General features: G+C 52.7%; 2 protein-coding genes across 4 annotated transcripts in view; one reads left to right on the forward strand and one right to left on the reverse strand.

Annotated features, from left to right (window-relative positions):
• Positions 1-2,325, forward strand: part of NIBAN2 (niban apoptosis regulator 2) — a 50,815-nt gene extending 48,490 nt beyond the window's left edge. The window contains exon 14 of the mRNA XM_061199889.1: positions 198-2,325. Coding sequence (XP_061055872.1) covers positions 198-790 — 593 coding nt within the window. The 3' untranslated portion in view covers positions 791-2,325. The remainder of the gene's footprint in view (positions 1-197) is intronic.
• A 1,572-nt stretch (positions 2,326-3,897) lies between these two features.
• Positions 3,898-24,856, reverse strand: part of LRSAM1 (leucine rich repeat and sterile alpha motif containing 1) — a 47,334-nt gene continuing 26,375 nt past the window's right edge. For 2 of the 3 annotated variants that reach the window (XM_061199892.1, XM_061199891.1), the window contains exons 17-26: positions 17,525-17,624; positions 16,059-16,146; positions 15,000-15,074; positions 13,375-13,455; positions 11,747-11,842; positions 9,697-9,795; positions 8,449-8,580; positions 7,258-7,339; positions 5,561-5,694; positions 3,898-4,628 (exon numbers count right to left, since the gene is read on the reverse strand). In XM_061199892.1, the coding sequence (XP_061055875.1) occupies positions 4,503-4,628; positions 5,561-5,694; positions 7,258-7,339; positions 8,449-8,580; positions 9,697-9,795; positions 11,747-11,842; positions 13,375-13,455; positions 15,000-15,074; positions 16,059-16,146; positions 17,525-17,624 (1,013 nt within the window). In that variant the 3' untranslated portion in view covers positions 3,898-4,502. Of the gene's footprint in view, positions 4,629-5,560; positions 5,695-7,257; positions 7,340-8,086; positions 8,182-8,448; positions 8,581-9,696; positions 9,796-11,746; positions 11,843-13,374; positions 13,456-14,999; positions 15,075-16,058; positions 16,147-17,524; positions 17,625-24,856 lie in introns of those variants that run through there. The other variant, XM_061199893.1, reaches the window with a different exon arrangement.

Consider the following 24,856-nt stretch of genomic DNA (forward strand, 5'->3'; position numbering starts at 1 on the left):
AGTGACAGGGTTTAGGGTCACAGCCCCTGCTTCCCGGCATTGAGGCCTGAAATAAACCTCGTCCCAGTCACAGCACCCACTCAGGCCGAGGGAGGCCTCTGGGGGATGATGCAGGTCACAGCTGGGCACACTGTAGGGTGTGCTGGCGGCCGTCAGCCCCGTGGTAAATGTCCCGACACCGCCCTCTTGTCCCGTAGCCGTGAAGGAGGCTGCCGTGCAGAGGAAGCACAACCTGTACCGGGACAGCGTGGTCATGCACAACAGCGACCCCAACCTGCACCTGCTGGCCGAGGGCATGCCCATCGACTGGGGCGAGGAGTACAGCGGCAGCAGTGACAGTGGTGGGGACCCCGGCAGCCCTGGTATCCCGGAAGCAGTCATCCTCTCAGAAAAGCGCCGGCGTGCCAAGCAGGTGGTGTCCGTGGTCCAGGACGAGGAGGCGGGGCTGCCCTTTAAGGCTGTCCCTGAGCCGCTATCACCTGCGTCCGCAGACAGCATCACCGAGCTCCATGGCCTGCTGGCCCGGGATCAGCAGGCCGAAAGCCCCCCGCTGGCCGGCCCCCTGCTCAATGGGGCCCCCGCCCAGGAGAGCCCGCAGCCCGGGGCGGCCCCTGAGGCCGCCTCACCGCCTGCCTCACCCCTCCGGCAGCTCCCACCTGGAAAGGCCTCGGACCTCGAGCCTCCCAAGCCCAGTGACCAGGAGACCGGGGAGCAGGTGTCCGGCCCTGGCGGCCGCCCCCCCATCCATACCACCACCGAGGACGGTGCAGGGGTGCAGACTGAGTTCTAGGCCAGTCGCCCCCAAGCTTCTGTTGGACATGGCACACGGGCCACTCCCTCCGAGGCACTGGAAGGCTTGGCTCTGGGCGGGGAGCACTGGATCTGTGCCTTCCGGGTGGGGATGGGGCCGGGCTGGTGTGGCACCTCTGGGGCTGGGCGGGGACGGGCCCACCTGAGTCACTTTATTGGGTTCGGTCACACTTGGTTGGTCTGTTTTCTCTTCTGTGGGATGATCTCGGCTTTCCTTCTCCTGCTGGGGACAGAGCACAGCGGAGGGGGCTGGGAGCACTCGGTGGCCCTGGGTCCCTGAGTCCTCCCTCCCTGCCCTGCCTCTGTGGCCCGTTTCCCTCGTGGGTCTTGCCATCCTTGGGAAGAGGGCGGTAAGAGTAGCATCTGCTGTGACACAGAGCCCATGGATCCTCTCTCCTCTCACCAAGGGGCTCGCTGGAACCAGGAAGATGGAGCGCTGAGGCCCGTCTCAGCCCCGCTCCTCCCTCCTCCCGGCTGGGCCCCAGAGGCCAGTTTTGGAGTGGATACTGGCCTTGCTGTCCCGCCCCGGGTGAGGGGATGTGCAAGGAGGGGGGCCTTCAGGCTGGGGGAGGGCTGCCTCGCGGAGGGGGATGGGGCCATGGGCCTGAGGAGAGAACAAGAAAGGCCTGGAACGTGCTGGTCTGGGGAGAGGACGTGTCAGAGGGAAGGAGGGCGTGACCTCTGCAGAGGTACTGCTGGGAGGGTGGGCGAGGTGGGCGACGTGGCAGATGGAGGGTTGCTGGAAGCTGGTCCTTTGCCTCCCCCTCCACTTGCTGGGGTCCAGTCTCCGGAGTCCCTCTGTGCTGGGCTGGGGGGGTGGGGGGCGGTGGCACGTTGCTCAGTGGCAGGGCTGGGTGGGTGTGGACTCTGCAGGCCACTTCCAAGGTACGCGCTGTCCTCCCAGGGAGCTGCGGGGCTCGTGAGGGGCAGGGGGATGGGCCGAGGCACCCCAGGGCACCACTGAGCATTTGGGTCAGGCCGGGGCTCGGCCCCTGCTGCTCTGAGTTTCCAGTCACCCCACCCTGAAAACTCCAGAACTCTTCAAATGTCTTCATGAGTCACGTGGGGCCCAGCCATCCCCCTTCCTGGGGTGAGGGTCAAGCCGAGACCATCCCCAGGGGCTGGGACCTCCTGGCCTTCCCAGACCCCCTCCCCTGCTGCTTTGAGGGGAGGGTGGGCAGGGCAGAAACGGAGTCCTTCAGGGTCCTCAACCCCATCCCAGCCCTGCATCCTCCATCCCCTCGATCTCCTTCCTGGACCGGGCCCTGGGACCCACAGGACGTGCAGCTCTGGCTGGTGCTCAGGGACCACCCCCACCCCCCCCCCCTCGCCCGCCAGTCCCTCAAGCCCTAAACTCAACGCCTCACTAACCTCTTTTACCAACACGTTCTGTCTGAAGATGCTCTCCTCTGGTGCCTTCTTTTGTGGTTTTCCAATCATCCTTCTCAGATCTTGTATTGAAAATATTATGCAAACTGTTTAAGCTTCTACTAATCAATAAATGCTTTATTTAAAGCCAGTGGCCCATGTGTGGTGCCAGCAGGGGGAGACCTGGGCTGGAGACTGACTAGGAGCATCTGTGCACCTTGACTTTCTGGGATGGTCGCTTGACCGAGTACTTACGGGTGCGTGGCCAGAGTTCTTCTATTATCCCATTTGACAGAGGAGAAAACTGAGGCTTGGAGAGACGGGACACAGCAGGTAGGTGACTAGCCTGCTGGCAGCTCAGATGGCTTCCTCAGCCAGATCCATGCAGGGTGCACCTCTGGCAGTCTCAGGCAATGGCGAGGGCAGGAGGGCAGCTACTTTATGGCCACGTGGCCCTGGGGTGCCCATGGCAGGTGGGCCCGAGGCTCACACTAGATCCAAACAGTGATGCCAGTGTTTTCAAGACTCCTGCTCACACAGCTAGTATTTCTGAGCACTATACTGTGGGCCGTGCACATTCCGTGCAAGACTAGGAGCCTCACAGCAGCTCCAGGTGGCGGGCACCACTGTCACATTTCACCGATGTGTAAACTGAGGTCCAGGAAGGCGGGGAACCTGGGCTGAGGCTATGGGGCCCCCATCACCTTGGGGGACGGTGGCCAGTGGCTGAAGGCTTGTTAACAAGGGCTGAGGTGAGAAAGCAGGGGCTCAGCTGCAGTCTTGCCGTTGACCTTGGCAAGTCACTGAACTCGGCCTCAGGCTCCTCGTCTATAAAAGGGGGGCCTATTGAGGGTTCAAGGAGACCCGCCAAACACTGTGCTCTGCGAGGTGGCCCTGCCCACCTCAGGCCTCAGTCTCCTCTCTTAGCTAAGCAGAGCCCAGGAGGGTGTGTGGGGAGGGGAACCATCAGAGGTCCCCTGGGTACCTGGAAAGCAGGACTCACACCACATGGGCCCTTCATCCGTCCTGTTTCAGCCCACAGGACTGACAGTCACAACAAGGCAGGGAGAGTGAGGGCCTGTCCCCTGCATCCCGCCGTCTCTTACGCTGTGCCTGCGATGAGCATTCAGTGCTCCCTGGTGGCCGCCGGCCTATGTCAGGGCTCCATCCATTGTGTCCCTTGCTGAACAGATGGGGAACTAGGATGTGGAAGGTTAGCCAGGGTCAGAGTTAGCTGGAGGCAGAGCCCAGGCGCCTCGAGCAGGCCTGCCTCTAGCCCAAAGAAAAAGCTGCCCCTGGCTCAAAACTCTCTGCCAGAAAATGCACAATAAAGGTGCAGCTCTACAGTGAGTACAAGGGGCATGGCTCCTTCTGGAATTGTGCAATGAACAACCTGCATGGCTGCATGGGTTCAGGGGTCAAGATGCTTCTAGGCTCCAGAGTCAGTGCCACCACATTCCTGTCACAGGGCCCGGGACACCCAGCCCCCTGGTCTGGGGTAACGATAACAGAGCACATAGCACAGCCCACACGGCACCACAAGCTCCGCAGACTTTCTGAGCCCTTCTCTTAGAGCCCTGGTCTCTCCACCTGCAACGAGGGAGGTTTGGATAACTTCACCTTTGGGAACACCGCATCTCCCCACTTCCCTTCTGACTGAGCTGCGACCCCCTCCCCCTCCCCGGGCTCCATCAGGACCCAGTGATGACTCGGGAGGAGCAGGCTGGAGATGGGTTTATTGACGTTCCTGCTTTGGGTCTGCAAAGCTCAGCGCCTGCCCTTGAGCTGCGTGGGGTGAGGAGGTGCAGATGTGGAGAGCAGAGGGGCCCAGCGTGCGGGCAGCAGCAGAGAGGGAGGCGAGGAGGGGCCGCCGTCGCTCACGGCACCAGGCCCGCCCTGAACACATTCTGGCCAGTCAGTCCGAGGACAGGCCACGGTGGCCTCCCCCCTCTCCCCTCGGCCAGGGCCCTCCTGCACTCCCCCCACCCTGCCCAGTGGGACAGCCCTGCCCGGGCTCCCCTGATGAGGCTCCTGGAGGGGCCGTGACTGCCAGAGACAGCTGGGACGCTCAGGCCTGCGCTCAGATGGAGGCCCGCTGCCACCCCACACCCCAGACCCTGTCCTCGTGCGGCGAGGGGTCCTCTCTCCTCCTCCACAGTATCCACACTGGCTCTGCCCTTGGTCAGGACCACTCCTGTCCCCGCCTGGGCCAGGACAGAGGGGCCCGTGTTAGTCCATGGAGAACAGAGCGGGAGCTGGAGCCCTGGGCCCGCAGGTGGCAGAGGTGGGGCTGGAGGTGTCAGGCCCGGGCTGGCGGCCGGCGCTCAGCGGCTGTGGTAGATGCGGAGGCGCTGGGCGATGTCCTGGCGGCACAGCGGGCAAGTACGCAGGGGCTGGCAGCACTGCTGGCAGCAGCAGACGTGGCCGCAGTTGAGGAAGATCATCTGGGCCTGAGGAGAGAGCGCGGGAGCGTCTGGGCCCCAGCCCGGCCTGGCTCCCCGGGGATGGGGCAAGGGAGGCCCCCGGCCCCTAAAGATCTGACAGCACGGTCGTCATGCGCCAATCAGCACAGGAGCACGTGCCGCCGCCCTTCTTGGTCACTCTCTGCCCCTCTCTGTAACAGCCGTGTACGTTTTTCATCCCCACCGTATCTCACCAGCCCAGCTGTTGGATGTGCACGTTGTTCCCAATTTTTGGTTTTTCTATGCACTTTGCCCGGACCCTCGGTCTCAAAACCACCCCAGCATTATGGATTAAAAGCCACGGAAGTGTGTCTATTCTTTGCTTTAGCATTTCCTCTTTTTAGTAAGTTATCCTAAGGAAATAACCAAGGATGTGCTCCAAATTCTGTTCAAGGCTGTTCAGTATAGCACTGTTTTGTAATAAGAGCTAGGAAGCCACCTCCGGGGCCCAGAGCAGGGGTTTGGTTAAATTTATAACCACCAAGGCCCCCTGTATCACCGCATTCGCCGAGCCCAGCAAAAACCACAGGGTAATCAAACTGCTAACGTGGCGACCTTTTCTAAGTAGGATCACACTCGGGGGGGGAGGGGGGTATTTTATGTGCTACATTGCTGAATTTTTATAATAGGCACCAATTTTGTTACAGTTTTTAAAACAGGTTTTAAAAAGTCTCTTCAGAGAAAATTGTGTTGTTGATATTTAATGACTTAATGCATACACGAAGGGAAACTTCCTAAGTGGGAGAAAAAAACTCTCTTTTGAAAAAAAGAAAAAAGGCCCAGAAAATGATGTTAGCATTACTCATGTTTGGGTCATGGGATCATGGGTCATTTTAATTTCCTGTTTTTTGCCCGGGAGGCTCCGGGCGGCAGGCGCTGGGCAGGCGGGCGGGGGGTTGGGCCCGTTGCCCCAGACTTACCTCCCGTTCCAGGCACACAACACATTCTGAGGTCTGGGCCTCCAGCTCCGCGCGGGGGGCTGACGGTCTCACTGCCTCGGGAAGCTCCTCAGGGGCCGTGGGGAGGACCTCGCCCTGGGGTGGTTTCAGCAGCTCTGTGGGGACAGAGAGGCTGAGGCAGGGTCATGCCCACCTGACCCCGACCCCTAGGGCCTCCCCTGGCTCTGCCTGCCCCAAGTAGACAGTGAGCTGGAGCGGGACGGGATCTGACCAGGATCCTGCCTTCCTACACACCCACTTATTCCTCTTTGCTGAGCCTCATTCCCCCACCTGTAAAATGGGACAGCTGGGATGCCGGTTAACTGGGGCCTCTTACCCCTAACACACCCTGAATCCTTCACAGCCACCCTGCAAGTAGGGCTCATCACTGTCAGAGATGAGAAATCGGAGGCTCAGAGGGGGAAGCCACTTGCCCGAGGCCACAGGGCCATCTGGTGGTAGAGCTGCCCTGCAGGAGCCCTGGGTAGGACCGGACCTAGCTTGCTCGCAGATTCTCCACCCAGGGGCCCAGGCGCAGGTGACCCAGAGGAGCAGGGAGAAGAATGACCAGCTCTCAAGGCTGTTGCCCCTGTCCCCCGGCAGAGCCCCCAGCATGTCCACTGCTCTGCCCTGGATCCAGCGTCCCCTGCCTGGGTCCCAACCGCCGTGAAGGAGGACATGAGAATCGGTGTCTCTCATTATCACACCACGTGCACCAGCGACAGCCCCAAGTCTCTCTCCATCCCTGATCCCCATCCCCTCAGTTCAGGTTTTTCATTTATTCTACAGGTTAAATTACAAGTAGTATTTTTTATAATTGTAAAAAACCTGAAGTTTTTTCTTAAAAAGCCTATCACAACCACTGTAGACCCTCTAGGGGTATCATGGTGTCCCCCCAAACCATCACTGTAAGGGGGCGCTTCTATATTTAATATAACACATATTGAGTCCTGGGATCAGAAAGAGAACTGTGGGGAAAACTCCTGAGGCTCTCCTGCCCTCTGGAGCTCGGGAGCCTTCCAGCCCAGACCCTCCCTGCAGGGCGGCCACAATCAGGAAGAAGCCCTAAGGGTTAGGGTTAGGGTTAGCCTGTCTCTGCCTCAGTTTCCTCATCCCTCAGATGAGGGTAACAATGGTGCCCACCTCACGGGGCTGCAGCAAAGGTGACCTGACACGGTGGTCGTCAAATGCCTGATACCCGTCCTGCTTGGCACACAGGAGACCCGACTCCCGTGCCTTCCCCTGGGTCAGCCACAGCACCTGCCCTCTCCCGGGCCTCCGGATGAGGGCAGGGCACCTCCTTCACAACCATCACAAACACCTTTCTATGTCCAAACCACAGGCCTGCCCTGGGGTGCAGTGCTGGGCACGGGGTGGGCACTGGTCCGGCTGGTTTCTCCCTCTACTCCAGGGATCCTGAGTGTGTGGTTCCCGACGTGTGTAGGGTGGGTTTAGGGAAGCCAGAAGGGTCCCAAAACTGCTGTAAGAAAAGTTCTTTTTTTTCCCATTTTTGGAGTCTGCTTTTCCCATTTATAAATTGTTCCTTTAGGAGGGAAGCTTAAGGACTGGCCAGGGTTAGAAGTGGCCCTTAGGACTCGTCCTGAACTGTAAACAGGTGACACCCCCAACCGCAGCCCACACGTAAGGGCTCTGCACAGGGGAGGGCTCAGCATCAGTACCTGGCCAGGCCCTGGTCGCGTCCAGCAGCTCCCGGGCTCTGCGCAGGATCTGGTGCCGCAGGCCGGCTTCCGAGACGCCCACCTGCTCGGACCAAGGAGGGCAGGTCATGGCCTGGGCTGGGCAAGGGACCTGCTATGCGGCACGGTCAGAGCCACCACCTCCTCCCTGGCTTCTAGCACCCTCAGCTGGAAACGTGGAGGCCTACGAGGGCCCGACAATCCGTACAGCAGAGGGAGGCACTGAGGCCCAGAGGGAAACCAACACTAGTAACAGCTACAGTTTAGCAAGTGTGAAGCCTGCACAGGAGCTGTGCTGACAGCTTCACCCGCATGACCTCCCATCACCCCCGTGACGACCAGGAAGTCAGGACCCTCTGTCACAGTTCGCACGGTCAGGTGGTTCACACTGAGGCTGAGCTGCTGAGAAGTGGCCGTGCCACAATCACATAGTCCCTCAGCCTCCAGAGACGGTGCTCCTGAGCGTGGGTGACACAGCCGTGTCGCCCTTCTGAGCCGCGGTGTCTGCGTCAGCCGAGGGCCGGGCAGTACGGCAAAGTGGTCAACAGCATGGACCCCGGCACCGGGCCAGCCGCCTGGGCTGGAGTCCTGGCTCTGCTGTGTGACCTCGGGCAAACTGCTACCTTGCCGTGTCGCAGCCTCCTCATCCAAAAAATGATGACAATGTCAGCACGTGCCTGCCCAGGTTGTTGGGAAGAGTCAATGAATTCGTATGTAAGACATGCTTGGAACAGTGCCTAGCACTGTCAAGTGTTTGCCGGCATCGGTATTTGTCTCTTTTGAAGGGTAAATGAATTAGTGCAGCATGTACCAGGCTCGGGCAGTGCTGCTGCTGTGATAACTGTAAATCCATGGGGTGGGGAGGGGCCTGGTCCAGATGAGCTCCAAGGTCCTGGCTGTCCAGCCCTACGAGGTGAAGATCCAATCTGAACGGGGCAGGGCAGGGGGTCAACAATCTGGGGTCAGCAGCACCCACAGCCCTGGCTTTTGTAGCCACATGACTGGGGGCAGATGGGGCACATGCTCTGGCCTTCTGGGAGCAAGGTGGCCCTGGGACAGCTGATGACGCAGGCCTCACCAAGAACTGCGTGAAGAGCAAGTGGCCCCTTGGCTGGGTCGGGCCAGGGCCCTGCCCGCCGCCCTCACCTCCCCCGAGGGGCAGCTGCTGCCCACCTTGGCCAGGTCCCCAGGGCCCATCCGGCTCAGCATGTCCAGTGAGATGCGGTGGTGGGCGAAGATGGGAAGGTAGTGCTCGGCCGACAGCTCCACCAGGAGGGCCACCAGCTGGCGCTCCAGGCCTTCTTCCTACAGGACAGACCCAGGGAGAAGCCAAGCGCACCACAGACGGGGAAAAAACCAAGAAGCCATTACTTACTTACAACAGCAAACGAAGAGTTCAAATACATATAACATAATATGTAAAACGTATTCTTGGAACTCTTCCTACAAAAATGGATATGTAAGGGCAGAGAGATAGATGCACGAGGAAGTTAGTTCACTGCTACTCTGTAAGCGTGACAATGTAAGCAACTTAAGTACCCATCAAGAGGGGACTGTTTAAACAAATGAGGGCTCATGCAGATCCTAAATGCTGTGCAGTCGTCTGGGAACAACGAGGAGATCTACACACACGGGCCTGGAGAACAGCCCGTCACTACTGTTGAGGGGAAAAAGGAAGTTGCCAAAATAGCCTTATAGAAGGACTCCTGTTTTTTTGTTTTGTTTTTTTTTTTTCTGGTTGTGCCACATAGCTTGCGGGATCTTAGTTCCCCGATCAGGGATCGAACCTGTGCCTGCTGCAGTGGAAGCGCGGAGTCTTAACCACTGGACCACCAGGGAAGTCCCAAGAAAGACTCCATTTTTATTAAAAAAAAAAAAAAAAAAGGGTGTGTGTGTGCGTGTGTGAGAGGGAGGGGGGGAGAGGGGGGGAGGGGGGAGAGGGGGAGGGGAGAGAGGGGGAGAGAGGGGGAGAGAGGGGGAGAGAGGGGGAGAGAGGGGGAGAGAGGGGGAGAGAGGGGGAGAGAGGGGGAGAGAGGGGGAGAGAGGGGGAGAGAGGGGGAGAGAGGGGGAGAGAGGGGGAGAGAGGGGGAGAGAGGGGGAGAGAGGGGGAGAGAGGGGGAGAGAGGGGGAGAGAGGGGGAGAGGGAGGTGGGGGAGGCTGGGGACCACGTCTGTCCCATCCGCAGCCCCTGCCCTGGGGAGTGCACAGCGGGCTGCGGGTCTCCGCTCTGCCCAGCAGTGACGGTCTTTCAGTCACCAGAACCAACGCTCCTCCTTCTCCTTTCTGTCCCTGTCCGGGTCGAGCACAGGACCTGGTGCACTTAGTCACCAGAAATATGAATGGAATTAAACTGGACAGGTCAGGAAGCCGGGCATCACTGAGGCCAGAGGCTCCTGCAGGGTGGGCGCCAGCAGTCCTCACCTGCAGCTTCAAGGACAAGGGTTTCTGGTTCAAGAGCCGCTGATACTGAATCAGCCAGTAATTCTCCTGCTTAGTTTCGCTTTTGGCTTCTAACTCCGTCTGCCAAGAAGGAAGCAGACACTGTTAGTTACAAGTCAGCGAATAGAAACCATAATGACAGTGACACCTGTGAACTCTGCTCCTCTGAGCACGTGGATGACTTGGTATTTTACAAAGAACTTTCCTACCCACTGTTGCCTCACCATTTAAACTGCTGAGCCCGGAAAGGCAGGAAGCATCACTACCCCCACTTTACTGCTGAGAACGATCTCAGACACAGCATACCTGGTGGGGGGACCGGAACCTGGGCTGCTGACAGCTGGTGCCCGTCCCCCCCCCCCTTCCCCGGGCATCATGACTTGGAGGGGGACACCTTCTCATCTGCTTATGGGAAGAGCAAAGCACTAGGCAGCCGTCTTCTTCCCCCAAGAAGGCTTGGCGTGTCCTCTGGGTGCCAGGCAGGGAGAGAAATAAGATTCTAAGGACACCTGCAGCTTCCGGAGTGGGCTTCACCTGACAAAGCCGGAGAATTATAAACATGCTCTTCAAACCGATTCCTCCATTCCATCACTCAAACATTCCTGAGTGCTGTTCTGGGCCAGGCACCGTTCTAGGTGCTGAGGACACAGCAGTGAACACACGATACTAGCAGCAGCAGCAGCAGCAACGTCAGGGCACTTCGTGCCAGACCGTGTTGTGCACTGGGAGATGCCCCTGTACTTAATTCTCACAATTCTGTGAAGTAGTTTCTACTTCACAGGTGAAGAAACTGAGTGATTAGTCCAGAGTGATTACCAGCCAGCCCAAGGTCAAAGAGCTGCCCGTGTCGTGGCCAGGATTCAGACCCAGGTCTGTCTTGGCCGGAGCCTGTGCTCTCAACCACCCAGCCACCCACCCAGGACTGCAGCCGCGCGCTGAGGGTCGATGTGATGTGGGCGGCAGGATTACACTGCAGGCATCTCCCCAGCGCCCCCTAGTGGTCCCTCCTGTACCTGGCCGAGCTGGCTCCCCTTTTCCGGCCTGGCCCTCTCTGGGCTGTGGGCACACCTCTCTTTGGGAGCCCATGACCCCGATGGTCATGTCCTGATGAGGTGGACAGTGAGTCCCCGAGGCCCCTTGAGGGCGGGAGCACACGGCCGCGGCATGGCCGCCCCTGCACAGCACTCAGGGCGCGGGTCACACATTAATGCAATTTGAAGGTGATGGCAGTGAGGCACCGTGAGGAACAGGCAGCTTCTGACTGGCACAAACACGCCATCTGGGCTCGTGCGGGGCTCGGGAAGAAACTGGTCTCGCCCCTTTCCATCCCCGGCACAGGGCCTGGCCCACGGTGGAGCTCAGAGGACATCTGGGGTGGTAACAACGCCACAGGAAAGGCTGGGTCCTGACCACTCAGGTGCACTTGGGCTCTGGAGGAAGTGACCCTGACCTGCCACCCTAAATGGGGCTCTGCCACCCTGATGATGTGCCAGAATCAAACCCATTTGGGTCCAGGGGGCAGTTGGGCAACTCCTGTCGAAGGCTTACTAAACGGTCTGCCCTGGACACACCAAGTACTCTCCTGGGCCTCTGTCCTGAGCAAATAAATACCCATGGCTGTTCTCAAATACTTAGCTGCCGAGACAGCCTTGCTTACTAAAAGTAAAAAAACGGGAAGTATGCTTGACAATAGGCCAAACGAGGGCCCATCTCAACGCAGCCATGGAAGGAATGCAGAGGACACGAAAGACAGGAAAGAGCAGGTGCAAACGAGCTGGTGGGAAAGGGGTGCGCAGTTCTGTTACAGGCACGTATGCGCATCACCGTAAACATGCATCCCGACGTCTGGAAAACATACCTCAAAATATTAGCAACAGACAACTCTCAGAAGTGAGATTCTTTTCCTTTGTACTTTCCATGTTTTCTTTGACGAACAACTATTACTAGACTAATGAAAGTGTTTCTAAGAATGGCAAGAGCATTTAGGGAAAGCAAACCCATGAGCGACTCTGGACGCGGAAGCCAGACGCACCAGGATCTCCCGGAGCTCCTCCTCTCGCTGTGTCTTCTCTTTGAGCAGCTGCTGGAGCAGGGAGCTCAGGACCCAGCGCTGCTCCGAGATCATCTCCTGCAACACAAGACCACACCCAGTGCTGGGAAACTCACAGTACCCCGGCCCAAGAAGTCCCCGCAGCGCGGCGGCAGGATCCCCCTCACTCAGTTCTCAGCTGGCAGCCGGGGGCCACAGTGGGTCCGACTCCATTCAAGGCTCTGTCCCTGATCTCAGGCTGAGAGTTGGGGAACAGAGCAGAGGGGCCTCTCTGCCCAAGCATCCCCTCCCCACCTTCTCACCAGCCTGTACCTCCCTTCCCCAGGGGGTAAGGCCAGGCACGGGATCTAGAGACTGAAGACAGTGCAGTGGTAAGAAACATCAAACAAAGGAAATGACCAGCAGCAGGTACCTGACTTCAGTCTCACTGACTACGGAGCACGCGGACAGAAGCAAACAGCGGGAGGGAGGGTGGGTGAGTGACCCGCGCCAGCCAGGAAGGCGCCACACAGACGGAGTGATGTGCAAACCCGAGAAAGCCCCATTTGTGTCCGCGTTCCACTCTTCTCCTCCTCTGGGAAACCCCATGGAGACCCCGAAAACAGGACCCCCACAGCTCTAATGGGCAGGATGCATGGGCACCCACCAAGCACGGTGGCTGCATCTTCTTTCAGAGCAACACCAACCCCCGCAAGGCTGAGGCCTTTCCATTTGCTAGCCCACTCCTCTCTGACGGCCCCCAGACACAGGCTGGGCCTGGAAGACTATTTCCCTTTTATGCAGGGGAGACACGGAGGCCCAGGGAGGGGAAGCGACCTGCCTAAGGTCATACGGTGACAGACCCGTGGGACTCCAGACCCCAGCGTTCTTCTGCATCGAGAAGCCCATGAGACAAATGAAGACTGCTCCACTGAGGACAGACACAGGGACAGTGACAGACAGAAAGCTCTGCTCAAAAGCCTGGTACAGGGCACATGTCCTCACACATCACTGATCCAACCCTTCCGCGCACAGCTGGGGAGACTAAGGTACAGAGCAGGGAAAGGGCTGCCCCTCCCCGCCTCCCCACCCAGGTCACACAGCAAGACTGTGCGGGGACAACCCGGGTCCCAGATCTGCCGTCCAGAACGCCGTCCGCTAGTCCCTGCAGCCGCCACATCTGTGTGAGCAGGACACCCAGGCTGGAGTTCACAGGGCCACAGCTGGGCCCTCTCCTCAGACATCCTTGGGACACCAAGAAAGCTCCTTCCCCAGAGGATGTCAGCCGTGAGAACCAGCGCCCCAGAAGCATAACTTAGAGAGACAGGGAGCTCAGTAGCAACCCAGCTCCAAAACAAAGAAAACACGGAGATGGAGATGCAGCCTGGGTGAGCCTTGGCAATGAAACCCTCCTTCCTCTGACCCTCCTGCCTAGCAATGGGCTGATCCCAGCCCTAACCTTGGCCTGCACTGGGCTCGGCCCCCAGACTGGGCTCCCACGAGCCTTCTGGGGCCAGGGCATCCTCCAGCATCACTGCCTTGTCTGCTGGAGAGCAGCTGAGAGGCGGTAGGGGCATTAGTTGGGGGTGGGGTGGGGTGGGGGACAGGGCAGGCTAGGGAGCCCTACGTACCTGTAGTGCCTCTGTGTCCAGGGATTTCCTCTTTAACTCCAGCTGTGTCAGCTGCAATAACTCAGTTTCTATTAACTTAATCTAAACAGAAGACGAGACAGGGGTTTTTTAATTCACATTAACCACGGTTTAATCCTGTGCCGCTGCTCTTGGATGGCCAAATGGATCTAAGAATCCTTTCTGGGGGCGCCCTGCAATGAAGGGGACCTGTGTACCTTGGGAACCTCATCAGCGGGGGTTTAAAAAGAATTCGTTATTTCATGGCCCTGAATGCTTTGCTGCGTGGACACTCTTGTCCTGGACAGTACTGCTGATCAAAAGCCGGGCACAGGGCCAGCCCAGAATGGGTGCTGATCAAGGTATGTGGAATGAAGGGGCTTTCCTTCAAGGTGAGGACCAGAGTGAAGAACAGACACGGAATGCTCACTGAGCCTCTTACCAGTCCAATTCTCTTGCTTCCTCTAAACAGCTGTCACAGAGGAGTGCAGAGGGCAATGGAAGGGACTGAATAATAATAACAATAATAGTAGTAGCTGATATTTATTGAGATTCCACATGCTAGGACTGTGCTGTGCAATTTATTTGCATCATTTCATCAATACCTATTAGGAGGTATTATTGCCTCCATTTTACAGACAAGGAAACTGAGGCTCAGAGAGGTTAAGTAACTTGCCCAAGGACACACAGCGGGTGAGTGAGTGTGCCCTTTCCTTGGGATGTCCCTGCTTGTCTGAAGGGGAAGAGCTGGCCTGGTGGGTCAAAACCACCCATAGTGAGAATGTCTGGGAGTCACCACATACCTTCAGGGTGTGACTGGGGGCTTTTAGCCCTCGGGGTCAGACCCCATGGCCAGTGACTTCTCTACCCTGTGCCTATGACCTTTGTCCCTATGTTCCTATGACCCCACCAACCCCTGGTCAGAGGAATGAGATTCATGTCTGGCAATGTGGGATTGAAATTAAAGGGGGAAATAAAAAGGTAAGTTGGTTTTGGCAAAAAAGAAGAAAAAGAAAAAAACAACCATGCAAAATGTGAAATTCAAAGTGTGCTGAATACGAGGTGATGCGCGTCCCGTAGCCTGAAAGCTCGCTCTGTCTGCCGCCACCCAGGCCACACGCTCAGGGAGCCCAGCGAGCCAGACACAGCCCTGCTGGATGGGGGTGGCCAAGAGGCCCAGCATGGGGTTCGCCCAAGGCTTCCCGCAGGTCAGCAGCAGAGCCCAGACAAGAGCACACCCCCTCCTCCAGGCCCAGGTCACTCCTCAGCCGACACCAGGCCCTGCCTGCTCACTCAGGTGGGGGTCAGCCTGTCCCAGCGCCTCAATCTGGGCCGATGGGGACACTGGGGCCTGAGCCGGCTGAGGAGTCCTGCCTGTGGCTGCCAAGCAGTCAAGGCCTCCTGTCCCTCAGCCCTGGGCATCATGAGAAGCAGCAGGCACAGGTCCCACCTGCTGGCATGCACAGTGCTGCCCCAGGCACCTCCTGACACCCTGAGTAGGTTCCATGAGGCTCAGTGAGGGGAGGGAGGTGCCGGGGAGACCTCCTGTCGGGCTGGCCTGGAGCCCCCTCCTCACGCCTCTGAAAGCCCACAGGGCGGGTCTAGGGGGAGCCGCAGCCTGCGCTCACCTGCTTCCGGATCTGCCGATGCATCAGGTCCTTCTTCACCTGGAGAGCCTCGAAGGCCGCCTTCTGCATGGCGCTCTGCAACAGAGAGCATGGCCACTCAGGGGTCCCGCAGGGAAAACAAAATCTGCGTCAAAGACACCTTAACGTATGCCTTTTCTGTTTCTTAGAGAGACGACAACTTTTCAGCTTACTTGTTTAATTTTTTAAAATAATACTTATTGAGCGCTTACTACGTGCTGGACACCGTGCTCAGGGCTCTTCCGCGCTGCACATGGAAGAAGCGATGATGAGGGTACCTTCACTGCCCCATTTCACAGATGAGGAAAGTGAGGTTCGGAGAAGTGAACCGGCTGGCACTAGCATGCAAGTCTGTCCAGCTCTCAGCCTCACCTTAACCACGAGGCCTGACATCCCCTCTAAGAAACAGAGCACTTTCCTCAGACAATCTCACAAATACTAAGTCAAAGCGTTTTGGAAGAAGAGAGAGATAGGAGTTGGGGAGAAAGGAAAGAGGAAATGACGGGTCAGGGAGTGGCAGGACAACATCACAGAGGAAGAAAGGAGGGAGGTAATGTGAGGGTTGGGGAATGAGACTCCAATAGGGCCTGTGGGGAAAGCTGGGACTGAACAATTTGGACACAGGAGGGAGGAAATCACAGGGGTCCTTCCTGGTCCCGTCCACTCAGCAGCACCTGCTATGCGCCCGCTAAGCTGGCGGGAGAGCAGATGCAGGTGCGGTGGGATTGGAAGTGAGGCGTCTGGGGGCTCACTCCACGGGGTGGGTACCACCGCCTTCTGCCCGTTATGTCCTCATGATGGAGCCCCACGGAGCACGGGGAGGGGCTGCCTGGGGAGGGCGCTTCTCTACACTTCAGTGAGCGGAAACCACCACCCAGAGAGGCCTCTCCCTGCCCCCTCATCCTGATGGTCTGTACGTTTCTCAGCTCTCTAAGCATCTTGGTTCTTGCACACTGTCCAGGAGTCCAGGACGGCGCCTCCACGTGGAGTTCTGCCGCTCTGCTCCGGGCTCCCCGCGCCCCTCCTGCCCCCCGGGCTCACCTCCTGCAGGATCTGGCTAATGGCTTTGTTCTGATCCATCTGTTGCCAGGACAGAATCTGCTGGAACCGCTCATCCATTTCAGCCATGCTGCCAGAAACACAGCAAATTCATGAACATTTCCTGAGCACCTACTATGTGCCAGGCACCTTGGAGGAGATGGAGATAAACCGTTTATTCATTCAACAATACTCATGGAGCGCCTGCTGGGGGCCACATCCTGGGCTTGGGGTGGGGGGCGGACATGGAGCTTTGTCTGAATCCCATGGTCCTGGATGGAGGGTGACGGAGTCTCTGTGTCTCCAGAGCTGGGGAGATGATCTCCCGGGCCCCGTCATCCACCCCTCCACTGGAATCCTTCCTACGATGCCCCCCCTGAAGTGGCTGCCTGGCCTCTGCCCACCCACCTCCACCAACAGGGAGCTCATGACTTCCCAGGTGAGCCACTCAGGCTGAGAGAAAGCCGTCCTTCCCGGGCACTAACGTCTCGCCCTCCACCGCAGTGTCTCTCACCCTGGCGGTGGACCTGCTCTCATCCCCCTAGAACAAGTCTAGTGACTTTGGCACAAAAATCCAAACTCTGCAAACCTAATATGTCCATACTTTGGTACAATCTTGGTTTTAAGTTTGTCTGTTTCATAATAGTAGCTGTTATTTATTGGACCCTTATGTGGCAGACAGTATGATCATTAATGCCCATTAAATCCTCCAACAACTCTAGGAGTAGGTACTGTGATTTATCCCCTTTTTTCTGATAAGAAAATTGAGGCTCAGGGAGGGAAAATAACTTGCCTAAGACTTCACAGTTAGTTATAGAAGTGGGATGTGAATCCATGTCTGTCTGGCCCTAGTGCCCACACTCCTAAAAACAAGGTCACACCACCAGGAAGGAGGGAGACCCCCTGCATCTGCAGGGACACGGGGAGGCTGGCGTGCTCCAGGTGCCCGGTGGGGCGGGGAGGAGGTGGCACCTGCACTGGAGCCACCCAGGTGGGAGGAGAAACACAAGGGCAGCCAGGGCTGTTGGCCTGTCCCTGTCTGGGGCTGCTAAGCATCGAAGGAGCTTTTCTCAACTGGCCCTGCCAGGCACTGCAGCTCCTTGCACAAAGCCACGGCGCTGGGGTGAACTTGGAAGGCCAGACCCAAAATATGGCTGTCAGCATGAAGGCAACCCCATCACCGTGCCCCCTCCAGCGCACACCACCCATGACCCCCGGAGATTGATAAGTACACCATGGTCAAGGGCACACTGCCTGGGTCAAACCCTAGCTCTGTCATCGGCTAGTTGTGTTTCCTTAGGGTCCAACTAGAAAAGTCACTTAGACCAGAGGTAACTTGCTCCCGACAACATGGCCAAGGGTGGGGTGGCCCAAGGCAGGAGATTCCAGTGCCAGCTCTCACCCTATGGCCCTGGGCCCTGAGCCAGCTCCCGAAGTCCCTCACTCGGGAAGCCTCTTCCTTACCTTACCTGGAACAGGCCTGCTGGACCAAGTTCTGCCTCTGCGCCTCGGAGGCCATCTGGGTGAGCTGGGTCTTACAGCTTTCAGTCAGCACCTGCTGCATGGCCGCTGAGGAAACATGGGGGCGGGGTGGGGACAGGGCTGAGCGGCCACTCCTGGGGGGCCTCATGGACGTTACCTGGACATCCACCTGACAGTCACCCTTAGAAAAAAATCTCTTTTTTTAAACTATAGAGGTAACTTCAGCTTGAAAGTCTGATTAGTTGTAAAACACTGAACAACGTACACATAATCTTCTATAGTCTCGTCACCCAGAAATATTATTACATTTTGATATATATTCTTCTGGTTAATTTTTAATGCATATTGATGGATTTTTAAAAATTTAAATGAAAGAATTAAAAGCAGGGACTTGAACAGATATTTGTATACCCATGTTCATAGCAACATTATCCACAATAGGCAAAAAAAGGTGGAAACAACCCAAGTGCCTATTGATGGACAAATGGGTAAACAGAATGTGGTCTATCCATGCAGCGGAATATTAATCAGTCTTAAAAAGGAAGGAAATTCTGACATAAGCTACAATGTGGATGAACCCTGAAGACATTACGCTATGTGAAAGAAGCCAGTCACAAAAGGACAAATACTGTATGATTCCACTTATACGAAGTACCTAGAGCAGTCAAATTCATAGAGACAGAAAGTAGAATGGTGGTTCTACAGGGTCCGGGGGAGGAGGAAGTGGGGAGTTCCTGTTCAGCGGGTATAGAGTTTCACTTTGGGATGATGAAAAAGTTCTAGAGGTGGATGGTGGTGATGGTTGCACAACAATGTGAATGTACTTAATGCCACAGAACTGTACACTCACAAGTGGTTAAAATGGTAAATTTTATGCTTTGTATATTTCACCATAATAAAAGAAAATTAAAATGTTATCACACTAAATATACCACTTTCTCACCTTTTATGAATGCATCCCTATGTCAACATGCTGACATGATGTTAATAGCTACAGAATACTATAGTGCCTGGATTACCAAAGTTTAAGATAATCCTCTGTTTCAGAGCATTCGGAGTCTTTCTGCGATTATTAAATGATACTGCCATAAATATCCTTGCTCAGATATCTTTGTGCACATCTATTTGATTATTTCCTAGAATAATTCTTAGAAGTACACAGTTTTAAGGTCATGGATGATGTATGCCAGTTACCCTTTCTGCCCTCCAGAAAGAGCCTGCTGATTCATACTCCCTTTGGCAGCACACAGGACAGCCTGATACCACATGCCCTCAACAACTCTGGGTTACTACCTTTTCTTGCCTTTTCATTATTTTTATTGAAATTTTTCAGTTATAAAAATAATACATGCTCAGTTTCTAAAATAGCTAAGTAATAGGGAAGTTTGAAAAGGTGGGAAAAAAAAGTTCCCTAACACTGAGCCTATTTCCAATCTGTTAATTTGATAAACATCCTTCCAGAAATGCAAACACAATCTTTCTCTTTATAAATGGTGGATGATGGTGAACTTTAAAATAGGGACATTGGAGACCTTCAAGATGGCGGAGGAGTAAGACGTGGAGATCACCTTCCTCCCCACACATACATCAGAAATACATCTACACGTGGAACAAATCCTACAGAACACCTACTGAACGCTGGCAGAAGACCTCAGACTTCCCAAAAGGCAAGAAACTCCCCACGTACCTGGCCATGTGGCTGACAGGGTCTTGGTGGTGTATAGGGTGTCAGGCCTGTGGCTCTGAGGTGGGAGAGCCGAGTTCAGGACATTGGTCCACCAGAGACCTCCCAGCTCCATGTAATACCAAACGGCGAAAGCTCTCCCAGAGATCTCCATCTCAACGCTAAGACCCAGCTCCACTCAACACCAGCAAGCTACAGTGCTGGACACCCTATGCCAAACAACTAGCAAGACAGGAACACAACCCCACCCATTAGCAGAGAGGCTGCCTAAAATCATAATAAGGTCACAGACACCCCAAATCACACAACCGGACGCAGTCCTGCCCACCAGAAAGACAAGATCCAGCCTCATCCACCAGAACACAGGCACTAGTCCCCTCCACCAGGAAGCCTACACAACCCACTGAACCAACCTTAGCCACTGGGGGCAGACACCAAAAACAACGGGAACTACGAACCTGCAGCCTGAGAAAAGGAGACCCCAAACACAGTAACTTTAGCAAAATGAGAAGACAGAGAAGCACACAGTAGATGAAGGAGCAAGGTAAAAACCCACCAGACCAAACAAATGAAGAGGAAATAGGCAGTCTACCTGAAAAAGAATTCAGGGTAATGATAGTAAAGATGATCCAAAATCTTGGAAACAAAATGGAGAAAATACAAGAAACGTTTAACAAGGACCTAGAAGAGCTAAAGAGCAAACAAACAATGATGAACAACACAATAAATGAAATTAAAAATTCTCTAGAAGGGATCAATAGCAGAATAACTGAGGCAGAAGAACAGATAAGTGACCTGGAAGATAAAATAGTGGAAATAACTACTGCAGAGCAGAAGAAAGAAAAAGAATGAAAAGAATTGAGGACAATCTTAGAGAACTCTGGGACAACGTTAAACGCACCAACATTCGAATTATAGGGGTCCCAGAAGAAGAAGAGAAAAAGAAAGGGACTGAGAAAATATTTGAAGAGATTATAGTTGAAAACTTCCCTAATATGGGGAAGGAAATAGTCAATCAAGTCCAGGAAGCGCAGAGAGTCCCATACAGGATAAATCCAAGGAGAAACACGCCAAGACACATATTAATCAAATTATCAAAAATTAAATACAAAGTATTAAAAGCAGCATTTAAGAATCTGTAAAAAATACAAGCACATGGAGGCTAAACAATACACTACTTAATAACCAAGAGATCACTGAAGAAATCAAAGAGGAAATCAAAAATTACCTAGAGACAAACGACAATGAAAACACGATGACCCAAAACCTATGGGAAGCAGCAAAAGCAGTTCTAAGAGGGAAGTTTATAGCAATACAATCCTACCTCAAGAAACAAGAAACATCTCAAATAAACAACCTAACCTTACACCTAAAGCAATTGGAGAAAGAAGAACAAAAAAACCCCAAGTTAGCAGGAGGAAAGAAATCATAAAGATCAGATCAGAAATAAATGAAAAAGAAATGAAGGAAACGATAGCAAAGATCAATAAAACTAAAAGCTGGTTCTTTGAGAAGATAAACAAAATTGGTAAACCATTAGCCAGACTCATCAAGAAAAAAATGGAGACGACTCAAATCAATAGAATTAGAAATGAAAAAGGAGAAGTAACAACTGACACCAAAGAAATACAAAGGATCATGAGAGATTACTACCAGCAACTATATGCCAATAAAATGGACAACCTGGAACAAATGGACAAATTCTTAGAAAAGCACAATCTTCTGAGACTGAACCAGGAAGAAACAGATAATACAAACAGACCAATCACAAGCACTGAAATTGAGACTGTGATTAAAAATCTTCCAACAAACAAAAGCCCAGGACCAGATGGCTTCACAGGCGAATTCTATCAAACATTTAGAGAAGAGCTAACACCTATCCTTCTCAAACTCTTCCAAAATATAGCAGAGGGAGGAACACTCCCAAACTCATTCTATGAGGCCACCATCACCCTGATACCAAAACCAGACAGATGTCACAAAGAAAGAAAACTACAGGCCAATATCACTGATGAACATAGATGCAAAAATCCTCAACAAAATACTAGCAAACAGAATCCAACAGCATATTAAAAGGATCATACACCATGATCAAGTGGAGTTTATCCTAGGAATGCAAGGATTCTTCAGTATATGCAAATCAATCAATGTGATAAACCATATTAACAAACTGAAGGAGAAAAACCATATGATCATCAATAGATGCAGAAAAAGCTTTCAACAAAATTCAACACCCATTTATGATAAAAACCCTCCAGAAAGTAGGCATAGAGGGAACTTACCTCAACATAATAAAGGCCATATATGACAAACCCACAGCCAACATCATTCTCAATGGTGAAAAACTGAAACCATTTCCTCTAAGATCAGGAACAAGACAAGGTTGTCCACTCTCACCGCTATTATTCAACATAATTTTGGAAGTCCTAGCCACAGCAGTCAGAGAAGAAAAATAAAAGGAATCCAAATTGGAAAAGAAGTAAAGCTGTTACTGTTTGCAGATGACATGATACTATACATAGAGAATCCTAAAGATGCTACAGGAAAACTACTAGAGCTAATCAATGAGTTTGGTGAGGTTGCAGGATACAAAATTAATGCACAGAAATCTCTTGCATTCCTATATACCAACAACGAAAAATCAGAAAGAGAAATTAAGGAAACACTCCCATTTACCACTGCAACAAAAAGAATAAAATACCTAGGAATAAACCTACCTAAGGAGACAAAAGACCTGTATGCAGAAACTATAAGACACTGATGAAAGAAATTAAAGATGATACAAACAGATGGAGAGATATACCATGTTCTTGGATTGGAAGAATCAACATTGTGAAAATGACTCTACTACCCAAAGCAATCTACAGATTCAATGCAATCCCTATCAAACTACCACTGGCATTTTTCACAGAACTAGAACAAAAAATTTCACAATTTGTATGGAAACACAAAAGACCCCGAATAGCCAAAGCAATCTTGAGAAAGAAAAACAGAGCTGGAGGAATCAGGCTCCTGGACTACAGACTATACTACAAAGCTACAGTCATCAAGACAGTATGGTCCTGGCACAAAAACAGAAATATAGATCAACGGAACAGGATAGAAAGCCCAGAGATAAACCAACGCACATATGGTCACTTTATCTTTGATAAAGGAGGCAAGACTATACAATGGAGAAAAGACAGCCTCTTCAATAAGTGGTGCTGGGAAACCTGGACAGCTACATGTAAAAGAATGAAATTAGAACACTCCCTAACACCATACACAAAAATAAACTCAAAATGGATTAAAGACCTAAATATAAAGCCAGACACTATAAAACTCTTAGAGGAAAACATAGGCAGAACACTCTATGACATAAATCACAGCAAGATCCTTTTTGACCCACCTCTTAAGAGAAATGGAAATAAGAACAAAAATAAACAAATGGGACCTAATGAAACTTAAAAGCTTTTGCACAGCAAAGGAAACCATAAACAAGATGGAAAGACAACCCTCAGAATGGAAGGAAATATTTGCAAATGAAGCAACTGACAAAGGATTAATCTCCAAAATTTACAAGCAGCTCATGCAGCTCAATATCAAAAAACCAAACAACCCAATCCAAAAATGGGCAGAAGACCTAAATAGACATTTTTCCCAAGAAGATATACAGATCGCCAACAAACACATGAAAGGATGCTCAACATCACTAATCATTAGAGAAATGCAAATCAAAACTACAATGAGGTATCACCTCACACCAGTCAGAATGGCCATCATCAAAAGATCTGCAAACAATAAATGCTGGAGAGGGTGTGGAGAAAAGGGAACCCTCTTGCACTGTTGGTGGGAATGTAAATTGATACAGCCACTATGGAGAACAGTATGGAGGTTCCTTAAAAAACTAATAATAGAACTACCACACGACCCAGCAATCCTACTACTGGGCATATACCCTGAGAAAACCAAAATTCAAAAAGAGTCATGTACCATAATGTTCATTGCAGCTCTATTTACAATAGCCAGGACATGGAAGCTACTTTTTAACAATTTGCCATGTAACCTAGATTCCTATAACCTGGAATGTAACTTTGTTTTAGCTCATGTGGGAGTTTTCTTTTCAAAGTATGATTAAATCTTCCCGATTTTTTTCCACCCCTGCACTAATCCTTTAAAATGAATGTAGAAACTTTTAAAACTGGTAAGTTTATCTTGTATTATCAGTGGAGACTTTTCTGTCTAATCATACTACTTGTTCTACTGCTTTTTGTCAATTGATATTCCCATAGCCCTTTTGAAAAAGTGTGTTTTGGTAGAAATTAAGTTGTATGCCCTTGGGCCATACAACTTAGTTTTTAGTTCTGAAGATGGATGGATAAAGAAGATGTGGCATATGTACACAATGGAATATTACTCAGCCATAAAAAGAAACGAAATTGAGTTATTTGTAGTGAGGGGGATGGACCTAGAGACTGTCATACAGAGTGAAGTAAGTCATAAAGAGAAAAATAAATACCATATGCTAACACATATATATGGAATCTGAAAAAAAAAAAACGGTTCTGAAGAACCTAGGGGCAGGACAGGAATAAAGATGCAGATGTAGAGAATGGACTTGAGGACATGGGGGAGGGGAAGGGTAAGGGTAAGCTGGGATGAAGTGAGAGAGTGGCATGGACATATATACACTACCAAATGTAAAACAGATAGCTAATGGGAAGCAGCCGCATAGCACAGGGAGATCAGCTTGGTGCTTTGTGTCCACCTAGAGGGGTGAGATAGGGAGGGTGGGAGGGAGACGCAAGAGGGAGGAGATATGGGGATATATGTATATGTATAGCTGATTCACTTTGTTATAAAAGCAGAAACTAACACCATTGGAAAGCAATTATACTCCAGTAAAGATGTTAAAAAAAATAACAAAATAAAATAAAATAGGGACATTAATGGTATGATACCTCATCGGGAGGTAGTAGGATGAAATGGTGTATGGAAAGTGCTGGCCTACTGCCTGGTACACAGTGAACCTCGGCTAAAGGTGCACACAATATCCCATTCTATTACTCAGGCTCTGAAGAATGGGGTGATCCAAAAAGAATCATTCCTTATTTTAAATAACAATGAGGAACTGCCTCCTTGCCTTCCCTACCACGTGGCTTGATGTTCTCAGGGTCAGATGGGGAGACCTCCCTCTTGTTTGTGTGGACAGTGTGGTGCCCCAGGACCACTCAGGGAGCGACAGGAAGGCGAGTTCCCAGGGGCTCAAGAGAGGCCACCGCAGCCCTTGAGGAGAGTAGCCCTAACAGCCACGCTTTGTGAACAGCTCACTTTGTGCCAGCATGATCTTATCTGACCCTCATAATGACCCTACGAGGCAGATAATTACCTTTCTCCCCATTTTATAGACATGAAAACTGAGCGGGACCAGTAATGCCCCTTAGGTCATACGGCTTGTGCCTGAGCTGGGATTCTGAATCCAAGTTCAGCCTGACCTGACCTTCGGAGCCCATGCTCCATGACGGGACTTGACCGCCCCTCTTGAGGGGTAACACTCAGTGCCCTCTGTACGTGACCAAAAGAGGGATGGCTGTCCACTCCTGCCCCTCAGTTGGCCACGCTCTGCTCCCAGGACCCCGCCCTGCCCTGCCCCACC

Source organism: Eubalaena glacialis, chromosome 9, assembly GCF_028564815.1.
Source record: "Eubalaena glacialis isolate mEubGla1 chromosome 9, mEubGla1.1.hap2.+ XY, whole genome shotgun sequence".
NCBI lineage: Eukaryota > Metazoa > Chordata > Mammalia > Artiodactyla > Balaenidae > Eubalaena > Eubalaena glacialis.